This window comes from Natrix helvetica (assembly GCF_964273705.1).
Source record: "Natrix helvetica genome assembly, chromosome: 4".
NCBI lineage: Eukaryota > Metazoa > Chordata > Lepidosauria > Squamata > Natricidae > Natrix > Natrix helvetica.
Window position 1 is genome coordinate 104930312 of NC_138550.1, and position 23018 is coordinate 104953329.

The following is a 23018-nucleotide window of genomic DNA, read 5'->3' on the forward strand; positions in this document are numbered from 1 at the left end:
TCTCGAAATTCCGCTTAGCCTTAAGGCCTCAATGTATTCAATATCCAACATCCGGCCCTGCCTCAACTTTCATGCACAAAGCACTGCGTTTTTCTTGCGTTGGCGGTATTCCCGGTATGGTCCTAATTCGCACGCCCCCACTTCCCACTCCTGCCGCCGCCGCAGGTCGAAGCGAACGGGCTCCTCCTCCGGAGCGAACTCGGCTGCAACTCCACCCCTTCGACGTCGGTCGGTCGGTAGCGGAAGCTGCGCGTTTTGGAGGCGCAAAGCCCTCGGAGCGGTGACCGACATGGAGTGTATCCGGCTTTTGAGGCAGCGGCTGCGGCCTGGCGTGCACCGTTTCTTTGGCAGGCGGCTTTACTGCACCTGCAGTCGTCCCTACGGTCCGTTCCTGGGAGGGACTTCGTGGCGCTTTCCAAGTGGGGCGCCGCTAGGGTGCGGATCCGAAAAATGCCGGTGGCGCAGAAGTGGCGGAGAGACCTTACTTTGCGCATGTAAGTCGTGCCCGCAGGCGTCGTTGTGGCCGTCTGCACTGCCTTTGTGGGAAATAAATCACGGGTTTATTCTCTGGAGAAGAGGCACAGAGGGTTGCTGCCCAGGTCCTATGAACTCCAGCAGAAATCTTTGCACCCGGGTATGAATAATGATTGAACCATTGGGCGTCCTGGTCGGATATCCGCAAAGTGCTACGAAGTTCCTAGGAAAAGGTCTCCAACTTTGCATCTTGAGGCGTTGGACTTTTCCACACAGACCAACTGACCTAAACTTAACCTGTATTCAGGTTAATACTCAATACTTAGTATTGTACAGGTAGTCTTCAACTTACAAACACAATTAAGCCCAAAATTTCTGTTGTTCGGTGGGACATTTGTTCAGTGAATTTTGCTCCATTTTACAACCTTTCTTGCCTAAGTGGTTAAGTGAATCACTGAAGTCGCTAAGTTAGTAAACTGGTTGTTAAGTGAATCTGGCTTCCCCATTGACTTTGCTTGTCAAAAGGTTGCAAACTTTGGAACATAGCAACAATCATAAATGTGAACCAGTTGCCAAGCATCTGGATTTTGACCATGTCATCATGGGGCTGCTACAAAGATTGTAACTGAAAAATAGCAATAAGTCACTTTTTTCAGTTCCGTTATAACTTTGAATGGTTACTAAATGAACTATTGTAAGGCAAACACTACTTGTATTTTGAGCAGCTGAATGGAGTTTCAGTCCTTTCAGAATTGTTTGGAGTTTGGATCAATGTGGGGTTTGAATCCAGCCCTTCCAGTTCTTAAGTGATGGTGTGTGGCATAATGTGATGAATGAAACTTAAGTGATGGGGTTTTCAGCCATTGTTAAGATAAGTATGTTGAAAGTGTACAACAGTTCATTTAGTGAACTGTTTAATGGGGCAAAATTCACTTAAGAACAGAAATGTTGGGCTCAATTGTGGTCAAAAGTCAAGGACTACCTGTATTTGGCTTAATTTGTAATGTAATGATAAACATTCTACCGGTTGCAAAATGTTGGCTGATATGGTGGAGCTAATCCCAACTATGTCTGCAACTAGTGTCTGGATGAACTTCATTAATGAACAGAGCAGAAAGCACCCAAACAGCTTGTTTTACCTTGACACATGAAGTGGCCATCAGGTCTCATGGTGCAGGTTCTTCCTTTTTTTTTTAACTACCTAAGGACATTCCATTGAATGTGCATCATTTTCAAGATATGTCCAGTGCCTTTTTTTCCCAACATTGTTATTGGCCCTGCAGGAAGCATGGAAGATAGAGAAACGTGTGTTTTTCCATTGCAGAGTTCATAACAGTCTGGATTAAGAAGAACCAACAAGATAATTTCTACCTAATGCTGCTGCTCTACTCAGAATTTAACAAGAAAATGCATGTTTTATGTGTGTCCAACTGTTTCAAACAGAGAAGTTTTTTGTGTCTTGTATACATTGCTTAAAAGTACTTCTTTGGAATGCCTTTCTCATCCTGCCTAAATATTTTCCAAGGGCTACATTGTAATCATATTTTACTTTTAGTAGCATTCATATTTTGAGCACTCAGAACAAATTGTGCAAATTTTAGAAATTTATGATACTCCTGTAATAAAAATACGACCAATTGCTTTACAAAACCTAATAAATTAAGCAAGAATGGATGGTTACCAACAACATTCAAAGTAAATAGTTAAATGTTCCAATAGAAGAGATTAGATGTTACTCTGGGTCTATGAAGATTCTCAGTCATACAGGTTGTGGTTGTCCCAAAGATGTTTTTGCACTTCAGACCTCAGTCGCCTCCTGAAAAAGCATCTTTTGGATGTTACTCAGGCTTCAACTGTGGTCTCCATTTGTGCTCTCTGAGCTTGGTAATGTACAGGTGATGGTATCTGTAATGTTGGGTAATGAATCATTTGCAAACAGCTAAGCTCAGAGAGTCATGTACTGTTCTAGTGTTAATTAAAACTCAGGTTGAAACCTTTAGCATATAAATATTGCAATAATAATAATAATAATAATAATAATAATAATAATAATAATAATAATAATAATAATAAATATTTATATGCCACCCACTTCCCAGCAATTCTAGATAGTTTACAGTTAAAAACATTTAAGAAAGAGCAACACACAAAAACAACACAAAGCAAAAGAACAATGACAAAGAAAAATCAAGAGGCACACAAAAGATGACAGACATTAGTCAGCGTAGCCAAAGATCTGGGCAAAGAGCCAGGCCTTTGGTGGTCTTTGAAAGATTAGTAGAGAGCCATTTCGGGTGGAACTTCATTCCAGAGGGCAAGTGCTACTACAGAAATGTTTCCAGAGTCTAGACAGATGGCATTGTTTAATCAATGGAATGTGGAGTGCCCCAATCCTACCAGATCAAGCTAGCTGTACAAAAACAGTGGGATATTATATAACTCCCACTGTTTCTTTACTTCTTAACTTTCAAGAATTCCAATTAAGTTTACATGCAACCAAGTAGAGGCTCTATTTTGACCTTAAAACAAATTATCAAGATCAGGATAAAGAGTGGCAGGCAACATACCATTTCTCCCCCCCCCCCCTTCTGAGATGAAATTTTGAATTAAAATTGCCAACACAGGCTGAGTACTGCATTATTCACCTTTTTTTTTCAGCATGCTTTATCATCAAAAATACACATGTACAGAAAATGCAAATCAAAAAGGGCTTTGCCCCAATTGTAGCACAAGCATGTCTTTTGGGAAGGAAGCGGCTCTGTCTCCATCATCTCATTGCCAACCAAAGAACGAAACAAGCTTGTGTCATGGACTTAAAATAGTGTCCCCCATCCAAATACCTTGTTTCAGCATTATCTTAGGAAAAACTAAGATATGTAAAATCTAGAGTTTATCAGACATTACCTTGGTGGGAAGTAAGGCTTTACAGCGATTAGAACAGGACAGTAGAGTCAAGATTCAGATTGACCAGGGACCTCATGCCAGTTCATTTTAATGCTGAGTTAAAGATGAGTGAGCTCTTCAGCTTTTAATGCAGAAAGGCCTATCATCGATGTTCAATAGAAATTTTGTTCCTGTGTATAAATTATTATGATTTCTCAAATCATTCCTTTGGCTTAAACAAAGCATTACAAATTCGCTGTAATATAAGGAGCTCATTTTCTTACCTTGCCTCAGTCACGGGATAGTTTGAGGGCAATTTTGAAGATACATACCTTGAAGAGAAGGAGACCTTTCCGCATACAAATATTTCTTGTTCTCTTCTGTCTCCTTGAGGAATTCATTAGAAATCACCAAACTCTTATTTTCTGAGAGCACCCTAATCTAATTTGTCATCAAGATCTGTTAAAGTTTTGATCAGTAACAGATTTGTAAGTTAAGGGTGCTAATATTATACAATTGCTGATTGTGCCAAAAATATATTTATCTGTATTCTGTGACATAGCCTGGCCAATCTTGCCTGGGTTTAGGAGCTATGTAGGGTGGGCCTGGCTAGTGCTTGGATGGGAGATATTCAGGGATGTAGCTTAAACTTAGAATTTGAAATTATAAGACAATGCCCGTCACTTCTATCTTGTTGCCAATAAAACTGTGCTTTGTGTCTGTAATGTAACCAGGAATTGAGCTGGGGGGAAATTTACCTTTTATTCTATGACATCTTTTCTCAAGGTGGATGGTATTTATTACTGAACAACTTTCCTGCTGATTCTTCACATTAACTACTCTATATTAATAGTGTTTCTCCTCTGCTTCTCTCTATTCACTTTAGATGCTCTTTCTCAGCACTGCAGCACAGAGGTGACCCAGGCTACTTTAGCCAGTGTGGCACCAGTGTTTTCAGTGGTAAGTATTCCTCTGCAAGGCTATGATGTAGAAAGCATAGATGAAAGATGACTCATGCTACACAGAAGCGGGGGTGGGGGGTGGGACGGGGGATGACCAACTGCAAGAATAGAGATGGAAACTGACATATGAAATGCAGGGTTCATTTACAACGTTGGGTTGCAGGCAGGATAGAAAAGAAGTAAGAAATAAAATATTGTAAAAATTGGAAGGGCTAAAAATAATTCATCTGGCATTGGGCCAGATAGGAGAAAGTATGTTTGTATCAATTGTCAATAAATGAATTGAGAGACAGATCTAAACACACTTTTTTTCCTAGTCATGACATTCTAGGTCCGTGATGGCGAACCTATGGCACGCCTCCGGACGGTCCCTGAAGCCTTCGGAACACTTAAAACGACCCTCCGAGCAACCCGGAAGCCACTTCTGGGTTGCTCGGAGGGTGGTTTTAAGCGTTCCGAAGGCTTCAGGGAAGCCTCCGGACGTTCCCTGAAGCCTCCGGAGGGCCTCCGGGGGGGCGGGGGAGGCTCTTTTTGGCCTCCCCAGGCTCCTATAAAGTCTCTGGAGCCTGGGGAGGGCGAAAAAAGCATGTAAAAATGGGGGGGCGTTGTGCGCGCATGCGCACTGGGGGATCGCGCGTTGCATTATGGGTGCGGCACGCCCGCACACGACCCCCCCACGCTCCCCCCACTTGTGGCACACGAGCCAAAAAAGGTTCGCCATCGCTGTTCTAGGTAATCTCTAGGATTATGGGAGCTGAAGTCCAATCCTTCCAGAGACATCTTGAGGTCTTATCATTTTAGAATTAAACTGCGATAAAACTTTCACACAATTGACTTATTCTCTTACTATTAACCATTATGCTAGTTTCTGTTTGAACGTCTTAGATTATAAAATATTGTCCACATCTACTATTCTAACCCATAGCAGAAAACTGTGTGTTTTTCAAAGCATTCTTCATTATGTGAATTGTAAAATTCATTTTATTTATTCATTTTACAATTATTGCCCTATTTTTGAATATATAAAATTCAGTAGAAATCTGTCTTAATTCTACGTGATACTTATGAATAGTGGAAATACTACCCATATTAAATAGGACAAATCTTATTTAATTTCAGAAAGTGCTATTGTTTAAAAATTTTCCGTTTCCTTCTTTTTAGATGAAATTTGATAAAGAAGGCAATGTTACCTCCTATGGTATGTAGAATTCTTTTTTATTTACGAATTCAAGAATAATATTTTACAGTCATGTTAGAATTTTTAAATAGATAATTGCAACATTAATAGTTTTTAGGCAGTTTATCATCAATTGTTAATACTTTCTGTTAAACTTCAGATAATTATTGTATTTGTTAAAGTGATAACTTTGAGAAATAATTTGCTTGCCTCAAGTGGTCTACATTTTCATTTCATATTTCCATACTTCCTTTTTGGGGCAGAAAGAAAGAAAACAGAATTGTATCAAGAACTAAGTCTTCAAGCACGAGATCTACGGTTTCAACATCAAGTAAATATAACACCCAGGAACAACAAAATCATTATGAGAATGGAGGTGAGAAAAATATATGAAAATAGCTTTTAGTTATTTAGAAAACTTCTGAAATCTTTACACGTGGCAAATTGAAGTAACATATTTCTTTTCCTTTATTTTCTGATAAGTAAAATATTGTTCACCTCCTCTTTCTCCCCAAAGTTTTCCAAAAGACCTTGCATATAATCAGTAAAAAGAGTTTCTGCCTTTTGGTTTGTGCAGTACCAGAGTTTCAGAAAAGATTGGCATGGGAGACGAGGTGAGGTGAAACAAACTCAGGAGTCAATTCTTAAAAGTTGAATTGTACCACTTAAAAATGGCAAAACATGATGGAAATGGGAGAGAAAGAGCACAGTAGAGATGAGCCGATACAAAAGCTCTAGATCAGTGATGGCGAACCTATGGCACACGTGCCACAGGTGGCACGCGGAGCCATTTATCAGGGCACACGACGCGCTGCCCTGTCAGCTGGCCAGTGCGCACTCACGCGCTGGCCAGCTGAGTTCCCTTTTTTAAAGCCATCCCCAGGATCCAGAGGCTTTATAGAAGCCTGGGGAGAGCGAAAAGAGCCTCCCCCCCCCCCGGAGGCCCTTGGGAGGCTTCATGAGCTTCCCTGACGCCTTCGGAGCGCTCAAAACAACCTTCCGGGCAAACCGGAAGTGACTTCCGGTTTGCTTGGAGGGTCGTTTTGAGAGCTCTGAAGGTTTCAGAGACCGTCCGGAGGCTTCCCTGACACCTCCAGAGGGCATCCGGGGGGGCAGGGGAGGCTGTTTTTGCCTTCTCCAGGCTCCTATAAAGCCTCTGGAGCCTGGGGAGGGCGAAAAAAGCATGTAAAAATGGGGGGGGGAGCCGCTGTAGTGTGCGCATGCACACTGATGGGTCGCGCATTGCATTATGGGTGCAGCACGCCTGCACACGACCCCCCTGCGCTACCCCCACTTATGGCACGCGAGCCAAAAAAGGTTCGCCATCGCTGCTTTAGATTGTATCAAAAAGACCTAGCCTCATATTTTTATTTTATCAAGGAGCCCAGTAGAAAATCTTGAGACAAGTCTTTTTTTGCCTAATCTACTATAGAGCGTATGTGATAGGACTGTGATGGTGAACCTATAGCATGTGTGCTCTGCCAGCATACCATGTCCTCCCGCCAGCCAGCTGGTCTTTGGGTCTCTGCTGCTCATGCGCGGGGGGAAGGATGCATGTGGAAGGGCACTCGCATTTTGGGGCCTTGTGCAGCTCCCTCGCATCCTGTTTTGGTGTCCAGGTTGGTGCAGGAAACCTTCCAGGCCCAAAACTGCGGGGCAGTGTTGCATGCACATTGCATGTGATAGGAGAACTCGGGGGGGTGGGGGGAGATGAAATCAGTACAATAAAAAAGAGCAACTAAGGTTGAACGAGCAAAACTCACAAAAAGTAGAAGCAAAAAAATAAAAATAGGAGACAGTTTGAAGTTCAGCACTGTGGCAATAAAGAAAATAAAACACAAGTCGTATAACGCACCACCAATGAAACAGCCCAGAATTTTACACCTATTTGCTTTGGTGGAATCCCCTTGAAATCCGTGAGTTTGAGTAATCACACATAGTCAAGAAATCCTAATTGATTTTTTAAAAAGTTTTTTCATCTTATAACTAACGACCCAAAGGATATGTTGGGAAGGTCTGTTTGGGGATGTAGTTAGACAGTATTAGTGTAACAACTGAAGAAAGCATAACAAGTATTAAGTGTTGGCTAATTTTCTTCTCTGCTTCTTTTAGTTTTTGAAGGCTGTGATAACACCAGGGTATCTTCTAATCCTAGACTATCGCAATACAAATCTGGAAAAGTGGCTATTCCAAGACCTGGCATCTCAGCTAGCTGGAGAAGGTCAATTAGTTACATATTCTTTGCCTTTTGAATTCAGAGCTATAGAAGCAATGCTGCAGTATTGGGTAAGCATACTTATGCTGTGCAGAGAATGATTGTTGTGACCTTCCCAACTGGAACCCTCTGGACATGGTGAACTCCAAATTCCCAAGAGATCCGGGAATTTTGAGTCCGACATATAGGGATTACATTGGGTCGAGAACATTATAATCATTTGTTGAAGGAGATAGATAAACATAGATATTCCTCGACTTACGACCACAATTGAACCCAGTTTCAATTGCTAAGCAAGACAGTTGTTAAATGAGTTTTGCCCCATTTTACGGCCTTTCTTATCATAGTTGTTAAGTGCAGTTGTTAACTTGGTTGTTAAGTAAATCTGGCTCCCCCATTGATTTTGCTTCTCAGAAAGTTATAAAAGGTGATCACATAACCCCAGGACACTGCAGCCATCATAAATATGAGTCAGTTGCCAAGCATCCAAATTTTGATTTCATGACCACAGAGATGCTGCAATGTTTGTAAGTGTGAAAAACAGTCATAAGTCACTTTTTTCAACTTCAACTTATAACTTCAAATGGTTACTAAATGAATAGTTATAACTTGAGGACTACTTGTATGAGGTGGCTAAAAGGCAGTCCTTTCCTTTAGGTTACTTCAAATGGCCATCCTTATTAATTTATTCTGTACTTAAAAAATGTGTTTCCAAGCTAGTTTCCTGCCAACTTCTGTAATTACCATATTTTTCGGAGTATAAGACACACCAGAGTATAAAATGCACCGTTTTGAAGAGACATTTTTTTTAAAAAAGTAAGTAGGTAGGTAGAGGGAGAGAGAGAGAGAGAGAGATACAGTAGGTAGGTAGGGAGAGAGAGTAGGTAGGTATGTAGGTAGATAGAGGGGGAGAGAGAGAAATACAGTAGATAGGTAGGGAGAGAGAGAGTAGGTAGGTAAGTAGGTAAATGGAGAGAGAGAGAGAGAAATACAGTAGATAGGGAGGGAGGGAGAGACAGTAGGTAGGTAGGTAGATGTTTCCAGGTGTATTTATCCATGTGCTGGAGAAGGAAATCGCTGACAATCTGCAGCATCTAAGACTTTGTTTCTGCTGGCACAGCACTTGATCAATGTAATTCTTATCAATCACTTAAAGAGCTTTCCAAAGGGGGGAGGAGTTTTTGCACTCTGCAAACCTCCTCAAAACGGCCCATTTTTCACGAAATGGGTCCGTTTTTTTAAAAAGGCATGAATAGCCTTGGGGGGGGCGCTTGCAGAGTGCTCGGGGAGGCAAAAACAAGCAAAAAACGGGCCATTTTTCGCGAAAACAAGCCCATTTCTTGTCCAAAAAATTGCATGCATAGCCTTATGGAGGCTTATAGAGTGCTGCGGGGGGGGGGGCAAAAAACAGCCCGTATTTTGCTCATTTCTGTCCTCCCCAGCCCCCAGGAGCTGTCTGAAAGCCTCCATAAGATTATGCATGGCCATTTTGGTGAAGTAGGCGGGGCTTCGGGAGGCAAAAAAAATAAAGATAATCAAAGGAAATTGTGAGATCCCTGCAAGGAAAGTGAAAAGGCTGACCTGACCACAAGTGAAGATACTCTGGATTTCATTTTTTTAATCACTTATTTTATGCAGTGTAATAACTGGCAGGTATCAGAAGCAGTTTTGAGCACAAATACAGTATTTACTTTGAAATATATATACACACATATACATTTATTCACACACACACACCGCAGTTATTGCATACATATCCAATATAATATCATAATAATATTAAATTCTCTATTTAAATCAGAGAAATAATAAAAGACTTCACCATCCATCACCATATAATGATAAGGTTGGTATAGGTTTATTTCCAGTAGAAGGGTATTCTGCATATATTTCAGCCTGCATTGCCAACTTTGCTATAAGTTCAAGATTATATGTCTGTTTTGCTGGACAAAAGGACTTTTTAGAAGGCATTCTAAAAGAATTATTTTAATTCTTATGAAGGATCATGTTGTTATCTAGATCAGCTACCTGAGTGGCAAACTTAGCCATCTGCAGCCTCAGATTCTTGAAACTCTGAATGCTTTAGTGGATCCTAAGCTTTTGTCCCTGGATAGGAGTAAAGTCCACATCTTACTGCAAAATGGAAAAAGGTAAGCAAGTCTACCTTCACTCTGTTCCATTATTTTGTTCATGTAAGTCCCAGTTACACTACTTATTACAACAAATTGCTTAAATCAAATATTAGGCAGGGACTAAAAGCACTGTAGATTGTTATCTTGAATGCCGAATTGTTTTGTTCAGTTGTACTTAATGCAGTTAATATCTTTTTTGATTTAACAGTTTAACATCACATGGTTGTGGAAATAAGACAATAAAAATTATTACTGAAACAGATGAATTGTTTGAGCCTGATATAAAAATAAACTACCTAAATTTCTGTTTTAATTTTTATATTACAGATCTATTAGCATGACAAAGAGAAATGTTTTGGTGCCTTTGAAAATTAAAAATTAACAATAGCAGAAAATCAGATAATAGTCATTTTTAAAAGTCTTAAATAGAGCAATTTGAAAGTGCTGCATTAATGTAATATAAAAAATATTAATCTAATAGTTGTATAGCTATTATCGCTTAATCTTTTCTGCTACATTAGAGTGGTAACCAGATTCTTACAAGTCCCAGCTGACCTGTAAAGGCAAAGATGATCTTTTGGGTAGCAACTTCATTACATATTAAATGAAAGATATTTTTGTATCTGTTAAACCAGATGACATATTCTTATTTCAGTGGCTTCATATAACACGAAGCTGCTGTAAATGTTTATGGATAGTGAGCATTCCTTTAAGCATAAACGATCCACATTATTGCTCAGCTGTGAAGAGATTTCAAGAATGACTTGCACTTTGGATTTTGACTTGACCCAGAAAGAAGTCTTAACAGTAAGCTCATGTGTACAAACAGATCTTCAAAGAAATATTGGGTTAATTGAAGAAACATGGTATGTTTTGTGATAGGTTTTTTATGCTTTTATTTTTCAGTTTGTCTGAATTAGAAACTGACCTTAAAGTTTTCAAAGAGACGATATTGGAAATCCTAGATGACAAAGAAGTCATGGAAGAACTGTGTCTGACTAAATGGACAGATCCAGAAGTATTGTAAGTATAAGTTGTAAAAGAGTGTTTCCGATGGTCCAAATTTCACTTCAAAGATTTTGAGATGGAGGAAGCATAAGTTCCTTATTTTTTTTTAAACTGGTCAGGTTTCCCAATGTCTTAATTTTCCACTGCACAAACAACTGCACATCAAGTGCTATTTTATCAGAAACCAATTGACCATTGCCTGACAATTACTTTGCTACTAGTTAATGACTTGTGACCTTGAACAATATGTAGTTTCTGTAAAATAGAAAGGCTGACAAATGCATTTCATTGGGCTCTTTTCAAAATCTGTTTGATTATCTACTTAACAATAGAATTCTGTCATGTGGTCTATTTCAGTCAAAATTAGGGTTGATTGCATTATTTGCATATTTAACTGGTTTTCTTGAGTACAAATGGAATATAAATAAAAAGCAGAATCCTGAATACCGTTCAGATAATTCACCCCGGACTAGAAAAGCAGTTCTGATGAGTTTTGGCCCCCTCAATTTGCTAAAGGAAGATCACTACTAATAAATTCTTCCACTGATATCAAAATGGCCAGGCCAATTCCGTTGGAAAAAATGAGAGCCAGCAGATAACTTGCAACTGAGAAAACTTCTAGGGCTTAAAGATTAATTCCAGGACTTTAAACACTGCACCAGGAAGCCTGTTAGAAACCAGTTCAGAGCCCACAGTACTGGTGTAATGAGCTCCCACCAATAAATATCAGTGAGCACATGAATTGCTATGCTCTGGATCAGCTGCAGACTTCAAGCAATCTTCAAAGGTAGTCCCATGCAGAACATGATATAGTAGTCTTAAATTGGTTTGATAAGGATATGAGTCATTGTAACGAAACATAATGCTTCCATTGCCATTAAAACCACCATTTTCATATAAAAACTATAATTTTACAGAAAAATCCTGGGTGTTTTACCATCCATTAAAATATCATTAACTTATCAATTTGTTTAAAACATATAAATGGAATTAATGCAACAAATACTAGCAAAAAGTGTTTAAACCATGAAGTTATATTCATTTCATACATTCTTCTCCACAAAGTCATAGAGTATTTTCACCCTTCTCTTAATATCCTCTTTTATTTGAGCTGTATAATATGAGATAATCACTTGTACATAACAGGATTTTCTCACGGCCAAAGTATTGTTTTGCCTCATTGTAGCTACCTTATCACCACTACACAGGACATTAGATTTATTCCAATATAGTACTGTATATCCACAACATTTACCACATTGTTTTTTTCCACATTGTTTTTATTTTTAAACATAAAAGACAACATTAAAAAATGTTCATCCATTACATACAGCATGTACATTATTGTACCATTTCTATGCTTCTTTTTAAATATATGTTGATCCATTTATCTTCTTTGTTTTCTGGGTAAAGATAATTTATAATCATTAAAAAGGCCCAAGGTAAGTTTGGTTACAAGCTTGTATTCCACATGAATTATTAATAAGGCCATTCTAGTTTGAAGATCCCACTTTAAAAATATTTTGAAATATAAAACCCACAGAATAAGAACGGAATATGATTTGTTGGGTAAACCAAGTTAATCAGGAGTTAATCCTAAGTGCTAGATTTATGTACAATAAGTGCACAGTATTTCATCACCTGGATAGAAAAAAACATTTTTTTCTGCCATAAATGAAAGCCCCAATTGGGGTATGCATGACATGAGATGAATGACAGTTGCTGATCCAATGTAGGACTAAAGATTCTTCTTAATTGCTATATACTCTTAACACTACATTCGTAGTAGATGTCATTCAAGTGATAGTGATCTTCAGATTTTTAATACTGCTAGAAAGAACTGGATAAAAAGTGAATTTTCATTTACTATTTTATTGCCATATACTATCACTATAGCTTCTGTTTGCAATGTGTCTTATGGTTATTGTTCACAGTGAGGCAAGTCTCTCTGGAATTGACCATGTGGAGGAGATGGAACTGCTATTGGAAAATTACTACAGGCAGGCAGAAGATCTAATGAATGAAACCCGGGAACTTAAAATACTGATTGATGATTCTGAAAGTATCATCTTTATCAACTTAGACAGGTTAGCTGTGTGGAACATATTGTTAAAATTTAACATATTTTAAAATTGATTTTCTTGAGTACAAATGGAATATAAATAAAATTGACATTTAGATTAAAAGGAGTTTTGTTTATAAAGCTTTTTCTCAGAACGAAATGAATGCATTTGCTTGGTATTCCTATAAATTATTTGGTTATTTTTAATAAATTATATTGCTATGCGCATTCCATTATCAGTGCTTAACTTGACAAAGCCTGTTTTGGTTTTGATGAATTAATGTTTTGAATTAAGCTAATAGTTCTAAAGATGGATTGGTAGATTTCTGTCAATAATGAAATCAACCTAACTGTAAGCTATTCTGGCTACATAAACAGTCCTTAACCTTTGTAACTGTAGAAAATGTCGTAGGCAAGTTAACCAGCATGTATGTAAGTTTGCCATTAGCATTGTGCCCATTTGACATTTTTGTACATGTTTAAAAAAGTCAGCACCCAAATTTCCACAAATGAAGCTTGTGTTAATCAGGTCTTCACACATATCTTAAACAGGTTGCACAGCCGTTCCATTAATTCAGTGCACTCTGGCCACCTCTCTCTCTCACACACACACACACACACACACACACACAGAGCGCTGAACTTCTCCATCTTCTTTCTCTTGCCACAGAGGAGATGTGCCTGCTGTGGCAACTGCTGAACCTTTATTGGCCTCTGTGAGGTCTCGGGGAGGAACAGCAGCTTCTCTTGCAGGCTCACCTCTTCAACAGTGGGAAGAAGGTCGGCTAAAGATAACAGGAACAGCAGAATGCAGGGTTGCCAAAAGGGCCTTCTTGGACAGTGTTTTCCAAACAGTTTTAAGATATGTGGACTGATGACTTCTGGGAGTTGAAGTCTTAAAGGTGCTAAGCTTGAAAAACTCTGTTTTACAGCAACACTAGAATTAAATGGATGGTACCATAGGTTGAGCTAAACTATGTAACTGATAGTAGCTAGTGGTATATTTGAAGAAAAATAAACAGTTGTAAACTGAGTTGTTACTCCTAGAAGCAAGTACAAAAGAGCATCACTAAAGTTGTTTGCATCTCTGCAGCAAATGTTAACGGTCACATTTAATCCTTCAATTTAACAATTATATTTTATCTTTTTAGCCACCGTAATGTTATGATGAGGTTGAACTTGCAGCTGACCATGGGTACTTTTTCAATCTCGCTTTTCGGATTGATAGGAGTAGCATTTGGTATGAATTTGGAATCATCATTTGAAGAGGTGAGAAACAATACTGAAAACAACATTTCTAGATATGTTTGTAAAATATTCCAGTAAAACTACAAAGGCTGCTTTTAATTGCATTGTTGCATTAACTGGCTATTAGAACTTGACAATAGAATATTTGTTGTTTAATAAATATCATGAGAGCATTGTTTCAGATTATTTATGCTCAAGCTATTTAGGGTTTTTTATGGGTTGAATAGCAGCCAAACTGGGTTTTATGTCAGACTCAGAGGTGGGTTTCTGCTGGATCGCCCCGGATCGGGCGAACAGGTAGTGACGGCGGCGGGAGTCTCTGCCAGCCTGCCCGGACGCAAAAGCGTCATGCGAGAGCGCCATTGCGCACAAGCAAACCGGTAGTAAAATAAATTGAAACCCACCACTGGTCAGGTTACATCAAAAGGCTGGCAATTCAACTTGGTGAAAGCTGCACTAATGATCATAGCCATATCTGAACAAAAGCTGTCTTCTGTAGCCAGCCCGCTTTAAAGGGCAGAAAAAGTTTCTGCAAGGTCCAATGGAGTAAATGAGGGAGGGGAAAGAAGCTTAAAGCCATTGTCTTTGTTTAATGAACTCCAATGGGAAGGAAAGGATCCAGGGTATATGCCAGGGATCTCTTCACTTTCCATGTCATACCCATGGGACTGATGTATTAAATGCTATTCCTGGGTAAATAAATCTGATATCCTCAGTTAAGACTCATTTTAAACAATGCAGTTAGATTTAAAAACTAATGAAGGGTTTGAGGTGGGAATCACTCATTGTGTGCTCTTACCATATTAGAACCATGGAATGTTCTGGCTGGTGACAGGAATTATGTTCCTAGGCAGTGGCTTAATTTGGCGGCGCCTGCTTACATTTCTTGGGAGGCATCTAGAACCATCAATGCTTCCACCAGTAAGTATGCTTTCACTACTACTACATTAAGCTACCTCATTCCTCCCCAACATTTTAGCTTAATTCTCATATGCAGGTACACCGGCAATAAAACCATCAACAAAACTCAGTTTGAGTCATGAGTATCGTATCATATTTTTCTAATATTTGATCGGATTCTTGTCTTCCTGTAACTTCAGGTTGTTATTCCTTGTTCTGCATTCTGGGATTATAGAGGACAACTGTGATCTGATTTTTTGTGTTGACCTGGAAAGAGAACCATTTTTCTGTATCTGTTGTATGGAAGAGGCTTACTTTGCCATGTTATCTTGCTGGAGTATTTGATTTTGAAGTACATGAGATCCAATATTCTGTAATGGCTAAGATTTTGGACTAGTACCAAGGAGACCCAGATTCAAATCTACCTTTAGCATGAAATCCCTTTGGGTGATTTTGGCCTGGTCACTCTCTGCCAAAGCTTCATCTATCTCACAGGGTTGTTATGGGTGGGAGAGAGGGGGAATGAGAGGAGGGAATACACTATCTTAGTTACTGAATAAAACATGGGATATCAATAAAACAAACAGAACAATGAATTATTGTTTATGTCTAGTTCTCTCCTCTGCATTTAGTCCAAGTGATGTAATCTATAAGCTTTATTCAGATCCTTATTTCTATTGCTTAGCTTTTTGTTCTTGGTAATGCTTGCAAGCATATTGATGATTTAAAATTATTTTGTATATGAGTATTCTTTACAGTATGGCTTTCCTACTGTGTCTACCTTAATTGTGTCTTCCTGCTGTGATTACAGCACCATATACTCTCTGAGACAACGCATCCCAATTTCAGGCAGAATTCTTAATAACAGCCAGAATAAACATATGTTTTCTGGCAGACTTTTGAAGAGAGGCTCCAATTTTAAAAAGTCAGATGTAGTCCTTTAAGAGCTTATTTTGCTTAACAATGGTTATACACGGCTTAGCAGAGATGCACACAATTGACAAACCTCCATTTGATTCTGAGAGCATATTTTAGGTATACATAGTTGTTGACTGCAAAGGAATGTGGTGGCTCAGTGGCTAAGATGCTGAGCTTGTCGATCAGAAAAGTCAGCGGTTTGAATCCCTAGTGCCGCGTAACAGAGTGAGCTCCCATTACTTGTCCCAGCTTCTGCCAACCTAGCAGTTCGAAAGCAAGTAGAAAAATAGGAACCACCTTTGGTGGGAAGGTAACAGCGTTCCGTGCACCTTCGGCATTTAGTAATGCCGGCCACATGACCATGGAGACATCTTTGGACAGCACTGGCTCTTCGGCTTTGAAACGGAGATGAGCACCACTCCCTAGAATCAGGAATGACTAGCACATATATGCGAGGGGAACCTAGTTGTTGACTAAGAAACAAGTCAGATTTTCCCTTTGCACCTTAATTGGATAGGACTTCACTGCTTCCAAGGATACCATATTATATTTAGTGTTTGACATATTTTAAGAAAATAAATAGTTATATGCTGCCAATGTTCGTAAGCAGAAGTACAGTATAGATCAGGAGTGGTCATCTTGACAACTTTAAGATCTCTCGACTTCAACTCCCAAAATGGGAAATTCTGGGAGTTGAAGTCCATAAGTCTTAAAATTGCCACGAAAAGAGCAACAGTGATGAGGGGACTGGAGGCTAAAACACATAAAGAACAGTTGCAGGAACTGGGTATGTCTAGTTTAATGAAAAGAAGGACTAGGGATGACATGATAGCAGTTTTCCAATATCTCAGGGGCTGTCACAAAGAAGAGGGAGTCAAGCTATTCTCCAAAGCACCTGAGGGTAGGACAAAATGCAATGGGTAGAAACTAATCAAGGAGAGAAGCAACTTAGAACTAAGGAGAAATTTCCTGACAGAACAATTAATCAGAGGGACAACTTGCCTCCAGAAGTTGTAAATGTTGTTGTATAACCATTTGTCTGATGTGGTGTAGGGTTTCCTGCCTAAGCAGGGGATTGGATTAGAAGACCTCCAAGGTCCCTTCCAAATCTGTTATTCTATATTCTTGCCAACACCCCGATATACGTAATGAATCAGTCCATTCTACATATGAGGTTGAAAGAATAAGTGTGTCTGTGCAAGTTGACTAGTGCAATCAACCTTCCTTTTGCACACCACTAATTTCCCCACCAGTTTTCACAATCTTCATTCTGTTATCTTTTCCTTCTTTAGATGCCGTCCTTATTGAAAAAAACACAGTCAGCCAATGGAAAAGTAGAGTTTAAGAATGTTTTCAAAACCGAATCCTTTGAGTCAAGCAGAAGTACAATGACCAGCCAATGACATGAATACTCCAGGATAACTTGAACTTGAGACTTTCATCCTGGATTTACTTTTTCCAAAAAAAATGTAGCAGCCTCTACCATTTGACTGTGTTATACCCCGAAAATACAAAGTTAAAAATCTTCAGTTATGGAGAGAAGAGTTTTGAATACCACAATAGAAAATTTAAATCATGTACATATTAAAACCATCCCTTTTTTTCCCTCTAACTAATGCCTTCTGTGGGAATTTTGATAAAATTTAACCTTTTGCCAATGTAAGAAAACCGTGTCTACCCTAATAATAGTTTCACACATATTCTTCATAGGTAGAGTTCATAAAAGGCAAATGTGTTATCTAAATTATTTCTAAAGAGTGAGATATATTTATGTAAAAATAGTGTTATCTCTGATAACAAATTCTGTTTTGAAAATAATATACCATAATGTTAATTTCATGTATTGTTTAAATTTAGTATTTTATAAAGATACTGTTTTATTGCTATCTCTTCAGTTATTGGATTCTGAAAGGTAAAAAGCTTATTTTATTCAATTTTATATTCCTGTCATAATTACCAAAAATAAAGTTACTAGTACTGTTTTAGAAGAGAGCTCCCCCTTTTTAAAGAAGCTTCATTTGTTTCTGAAGCTTGTGGAGCCTCTTTAAAGAGGAGCTCATGAGAGAAGTTCTACTTGCTTGCAGAAGGTTGCCATGAGGCAGGCAGCCTTTGTCAGAAAGCTGAAATTCACATTGCCTCACATCAGCTGGGCTCTTCTGCAAAAACTGAAAGGTTTTTGGGTGCTTGCTGAGCACTGGAGCTGGAAGAGGAGCAGGCCGAGTCCTGCAAGTCCCTTGGATGGCCAGATGGGAAGTAGGCCTTGGCTTACAGGCTGCAATTGCCGTATCACTTCTGTAGACCATCCTCAGGCTCCTTTGCATAGCTGAATAGCCACTTGGAAGCAGGCAGATGCCTGCAGAAATTCCAAGGGACAGGCCCTTGGGTGGCTGGATGGGAAGTAGGCCTCAGCAATTAATTTTCCCAAAGAACATGAGAAATTGACTCTCGAGGAGGGGTGTTGCTGCAACCATCACAACCACATCGCTGCCATTGCCCCAACACCACCTTTTCCCCAATGTGGGGCAGATGGGTTGTAAAATGCCCATGTCTGACTTAGAGTCTGGTGTGCAAGTCACCTTTGCTGACCAGTGTTAGGCTCCCTTGCGTGGCTGAATAAGCCAGCTTGGAAGCATATAATGGGCTATGGGAATATTGAGGGGAAGGGAGCAGAGCACCAAGTGCCTCAGGGATGGGGGAGGCCTGTGGCAGGTGGCCTTGGGTCTATGTTAGGCCACCAAGTGCTTTCCAGATTCCTGAGGCATCCCATGCTCCTCTTAAAGGCCTGCACATTCATTTAATGATTGCATTGGGGAGAGCAGGAATAGAGTTCATGAAGTGAGACACTCAATGGCTGTCATGACATGCCACCATGATGGGCAGGTTCCATTATGGTCAGTCTAGAACTACCTGTACTTTTATCTCAGGGCAGCATCAGTCTCATGACAACAATTGTAACATGAAGTCAGTGCCATGACTTTATTCAGTGCTTCCAAAATGCTACTTGGTCAGAAAAACAGTACTTAGTGCTTGCACTGCATCAAAGGCAAACTAATAATTCAATCGTTATCTAGATCATTTAATTTAAGATAGTACATTAATTAATTATCCTAAATAGCATCAAGAAAATCAGATTCATGGTAGGCAAAATTGGGAATGAGTTGGAGTATAAGAAGCTGTATTAGTATTAGCTCAGTTTTTTCACTTATAACAGGATCCAATCTGGGTTGCTCACCAGGACTAGAGGTTTAGTCTTCCAAGCTTTTGGACTCGTGCTGAACCCTATACTCAGGGAACTTCTCTTCACCAGAATGTGTGAATAGGGTGCAGAATGAGTTCGAAAGCTGGGGAAACTAAGCCTGTAGTCCTGGTGACCGATCCAGATTTGATCCTACAATATTATCCTGGGACACATAATTTGTCATTACTTATTGTCTACAGTGACTAACAACAACAACTCTGAATTTTTAGTAGAGTTTTCTTTTATTGCCATCTGTTACTTTTCTTCTATAGCCGTCTGTTACTTGATCCTTTTAACTAGAAGTGTTAGGGATCAAACCTAGGCCTTTCTGTACATGAGCTATGCAAATTACTTAATGGCGTAGTTGGAATATTGAGCCAGCTTCTTAAATTTATATGAGCCAAGGTGGCGCAGTGATTAGAGTGCAGTACTGCAGGCTACTTCAGCTGATTGCTGGCTGCAGTTCAGCAGTTCAAATCTCACCGGCTCAAGGTTGAGCCTTCCATCCTTCCGAGGAGAGTAAAATGAGGACCCAGATTGTTGGGGCAATATGCTGACTCTGCAAACCACTTAGGGCTGTAAAGCACTATGAAATGGTATGCAAGTCTAAGCGCTATTGCTATTACTGAATTCATCAAATATTGGTTCTCTAATGTTAGAAAGGTCCATGCATTGCATAGAGAATATATAAACACCTATTATTAAGACAATTAGTTTGGACTAGAAATACACTAGGTAACTTTGTTCTGAAAGAAAAATATTTTAATACCTTGGATTGTCTCCATGTCATCATGTCAATATGCTTGGCCATGAATCATGTCTAGGATCCAATCATCAATAAGTGAGCAAGATAACAAGTTTGATGCAATGAAAGTCAAGTGAGTGATCAGTAATAAAAATATTGATTTCTTTAAATAGCTGTTACCTTGAGACAGTTTCTCTTAAAGGTCACAAAGTTCTGGAACCTCAACTCATGTTCTTTATAGAAATATTGTTATGCTACTTAATCATGTATAAAGTTATACTAATAGAGATAAAGAGAAAATCTATTTTATTGATGCTGGTTTTGTATAATTCACATTTACAATTCTTCTTGGCTTTGTTCTCCAATGTATTAAATCCGAGTCTGTTGGAATTTTTTTTTTAAAAAAAGACTATATCTGCTGTCATGCAACTGTTGAATAGCTAGTGGCCAAAAACTACTAAAGATTTAGAAAAACTTTCCCTCATTATTCCATTTAACATGAACATCTTTTAAAAATACACTAATTTTAAGAGGCATGATTAACTTCTTAAAAGGTTTAGTATTGTTCTTATACTAAATCAGGAGCAGGTTTGTTAATGCTGTTACGCTTTCAGGAATTACTGGTGCACAAAACTCGGGATTACTTCATTGAAGAGATTCTTTGAAAAACAGAATGATAATCAGAAAGTGTAAAGAAAAAGCCTTCCACTAAGTCGGGCTTTAGTTGAACTTCTTTCAGCAGCTACGACAACTTCACTCTGTCAAGGCAGAAAACAGCTATTAATACTGCATCCTAGGGGGGAAAGTGTATCCTGAAATTTTTGTGACAGGGTTATTTTGTCAACTGGAAAATGACAGCCAGAATTTTCAGCTGACGTGGCCTTCATCTAGGAATTGGGGAAATTATACTTTCCACACATCTGGAAGGCACTAAATTAGTTGAAGAGCCAGTTTGCTCTAGTGATTAAGGCAGTGGACTAGAGTTCCAGTCCTGCCTCAGGCATAAAGCCAGCTGAGTGATTTTGAGCCAGTCAATCTGTCTTAAGAGTTAGGAAATGGGCAATGGCAAACCATTTCTGAAAAACCTTGCCAAGAAAACTGCAGGGATTTGTCCATCCAAGAATCAGACACCATTGAACGGAAAACAAAACAAAGGTTTAATGGAAAGCTACCATTAAATGCTAAATGATTTGGGGGGGGGGGAGAGATGTAGCAAGCATGGAGTTTTCCGCAAATGATTTTGTTTTTCTGTGAGTTAAAAGTCAATTCGGTATGTTTTCTTTATAATAGTAGTAATAAACAGCAAATGATTTACAATCTGGGCTTGTTTTCCATTGTGAGGAAAAACCAGTACTACTTGTTTTAATTACCTTTTCTCCACTTTTTATTGCAAGAAGAGCACTCCCAAATCTTGATTTTTGCTGCAATGAGAATATATAGCCATTATAAGCTGTTCACTACTACTCCTGCCAAGTTGCTACAACAGCAGCACTGGAATACAATATCTATTGAGCAAACAGCTTCAGGTGACCAAATGGATGAAGATACATGTTATAGCCCTGAGGTTGGCATCACATAACAATGAAAATGTTAAACTATTTTTTAAAACCACCAGGAAGTAAATCTCTTCTCTGGCAAGGATCTTTCTTGACAATCTGCTAGGTAGATTAAAATTCATGACTTATTGGGCTGTTGGCTGTGCCTAGCTTCAATTCTCCAAAAGCCACTGTCCTCAATCAAAATAAGATGAAAATGGGAAGCCATAAGTAATTGGAAATGTCATTCTAAACATTTTTGCTTAGCCAAATGATTGAAATCAATTCAATAACCGGAACAAGCTCTAAATTTACTAAAAACTGTAGCTGGCAAAAGTATCCAAATTTAATTACTATATATTATGCTAATTATGGCTGATTAAATACATTAATTAGTAAGTATGTTAACTATGGCCTCAATGTTATATATCCATACTGTTTGAAAACTTTTCTCTACTTGTGATAATTTCATGCTTGAGTCTGGTTGAGTGAAAAAGGGAGGATTATTTTCCTGGTTCTAATGGATTATTAGAATGATGTTAGATTAGAAACAGCAAGACATTTATTATAACTTGAAGCTAAAGAAATTGGGTGTTTTAATATTTTAATCAATTGACAGTTTAATAGTTAAAGATTCCTTAGTGTTCATGTTAAATTAAAGCAATAAGCATGACAAAACATTGTATTACCATACCTCTGGAGAAATTATAACATACTGTGCCTGGGAAAGGAAAAAAGAGAAAAGAATGAAAGGCTACAATTATTTTATTGGTACAATAATCAGTTACAAGTATTTCTAAAGGGTTTCTGAGTTTATCAATATGCTGATTTTTACTACAGAAACTCATTTCAGTGTAGAAATATAAAAATATAGAAACTTATTCTGTATAATGGTACTACCTGCTGAGCAGGAGCAATACACAATCATACAATTTTTGCTACACATGCATATGTTTTAATTAATTTGTGTCCTTGTGTAGAAAAAAGTTAACTATTTAGGGGTTTTGCTTTAGTGAGGTATTTTTCCACCTTGTTTGAAGTCTTATTTTTGTTAGGTTTTGTTTTGTGTTCTTTTTAGGTAACTTAATATAGCTATTTTTTCTTCAGCTTCACAACGTATGTAATTAGGTATGTTTTTGAAATGATTCAGTTTTATTAAAAAGCAGCAATATGGTTACACTATTATAGTGCTGCTTAGTTTTATGTAATATTAAATTTAACTTTTAAAAGGAATTTTAACTATAATATTTTGACATTTAAATAAAAATATAATTTAAAATTAAGTTTTCTTTAAACTGTTTAAGTGCAATCAGCAAACAACTTACCCGCTCTTCAGGACAAGGGGAAATCCATGATTTGCAGTGGTCTGTCACATGACCTGAAGTGGTCTGGTTCCCACTGTATATATAAATATATCCAATTTGTTCTCCAAACAATCCACCCATATTTTTTTGGTTTCGAAGAGGCGATGACACAAACATTTCATCTGTCAACATGCACGGCAAAAGAGTCACACTATAA

General features: G+C 38.5%; 2 protein-coding genes across 4 annotated transcripts in view; one reads left to right on the plus strand and one right to left on the minus strand.

Moving 5' to 3' along the window:
- The first annotated feature begins 228 nt into the window (after window positions 1-228).
- MRS2 (magnesium transporter MRS2) lies at window positions 229-20354 on the plus strand. The gene is made up of 11 exons (XM_081951902.1): window positions 229-494; window positions 4244-4317; window positions 5481-5517; window positions 5760-5872; window positions 7609-7782; window positions 9731-9861; window positions 10750-10866; window positions 12786-12938; window positions 14065-14182; window positions 14969-15082; window positions 17272-20354. Exons 1-11 carry the CDS (start codon window positions 290-292, stop codon window positions 17380-17382), a joined length of 1347 nt encoding a protein of 448 aa, XP_081808028.1. The 5' UTR covers window positions 229-289; the 3' UTR covers window positions 17383-20354.
- Window positions 20252-23018, minus strand: part of GPLD1 (glycosylphosphatidylinositol specific phospholipase D1) — a 46850-nt gene continuing 44083 nt past the window's right edge. For 2 of the 3 annotated variants that reach the window (XM_081951898.1, XM_081951899.1), the window contains 3 exons: window positions 22823-22983; window positions 22192-22218; window positions 21210-21383 (listed from right to left, as the gene is read on the minus strand). In XM_081951898.1, the coding sequence (XP_081808024.1) occupies window positions 21225-21383; window positions 22192-22218; window positions 22823-22983 (347 nt within the window). In that variant the 3' untranslated portion in view covers window positions 21210-21224. Of the gene's footprint in view, window positions 20721-21209; window positions 21384-22191; window positions 22219-22822; window positions 22984-23018 lie in introns of those variants that run through there. The other variant, XM_081951900.1, reaches the window with a different exon arrangement.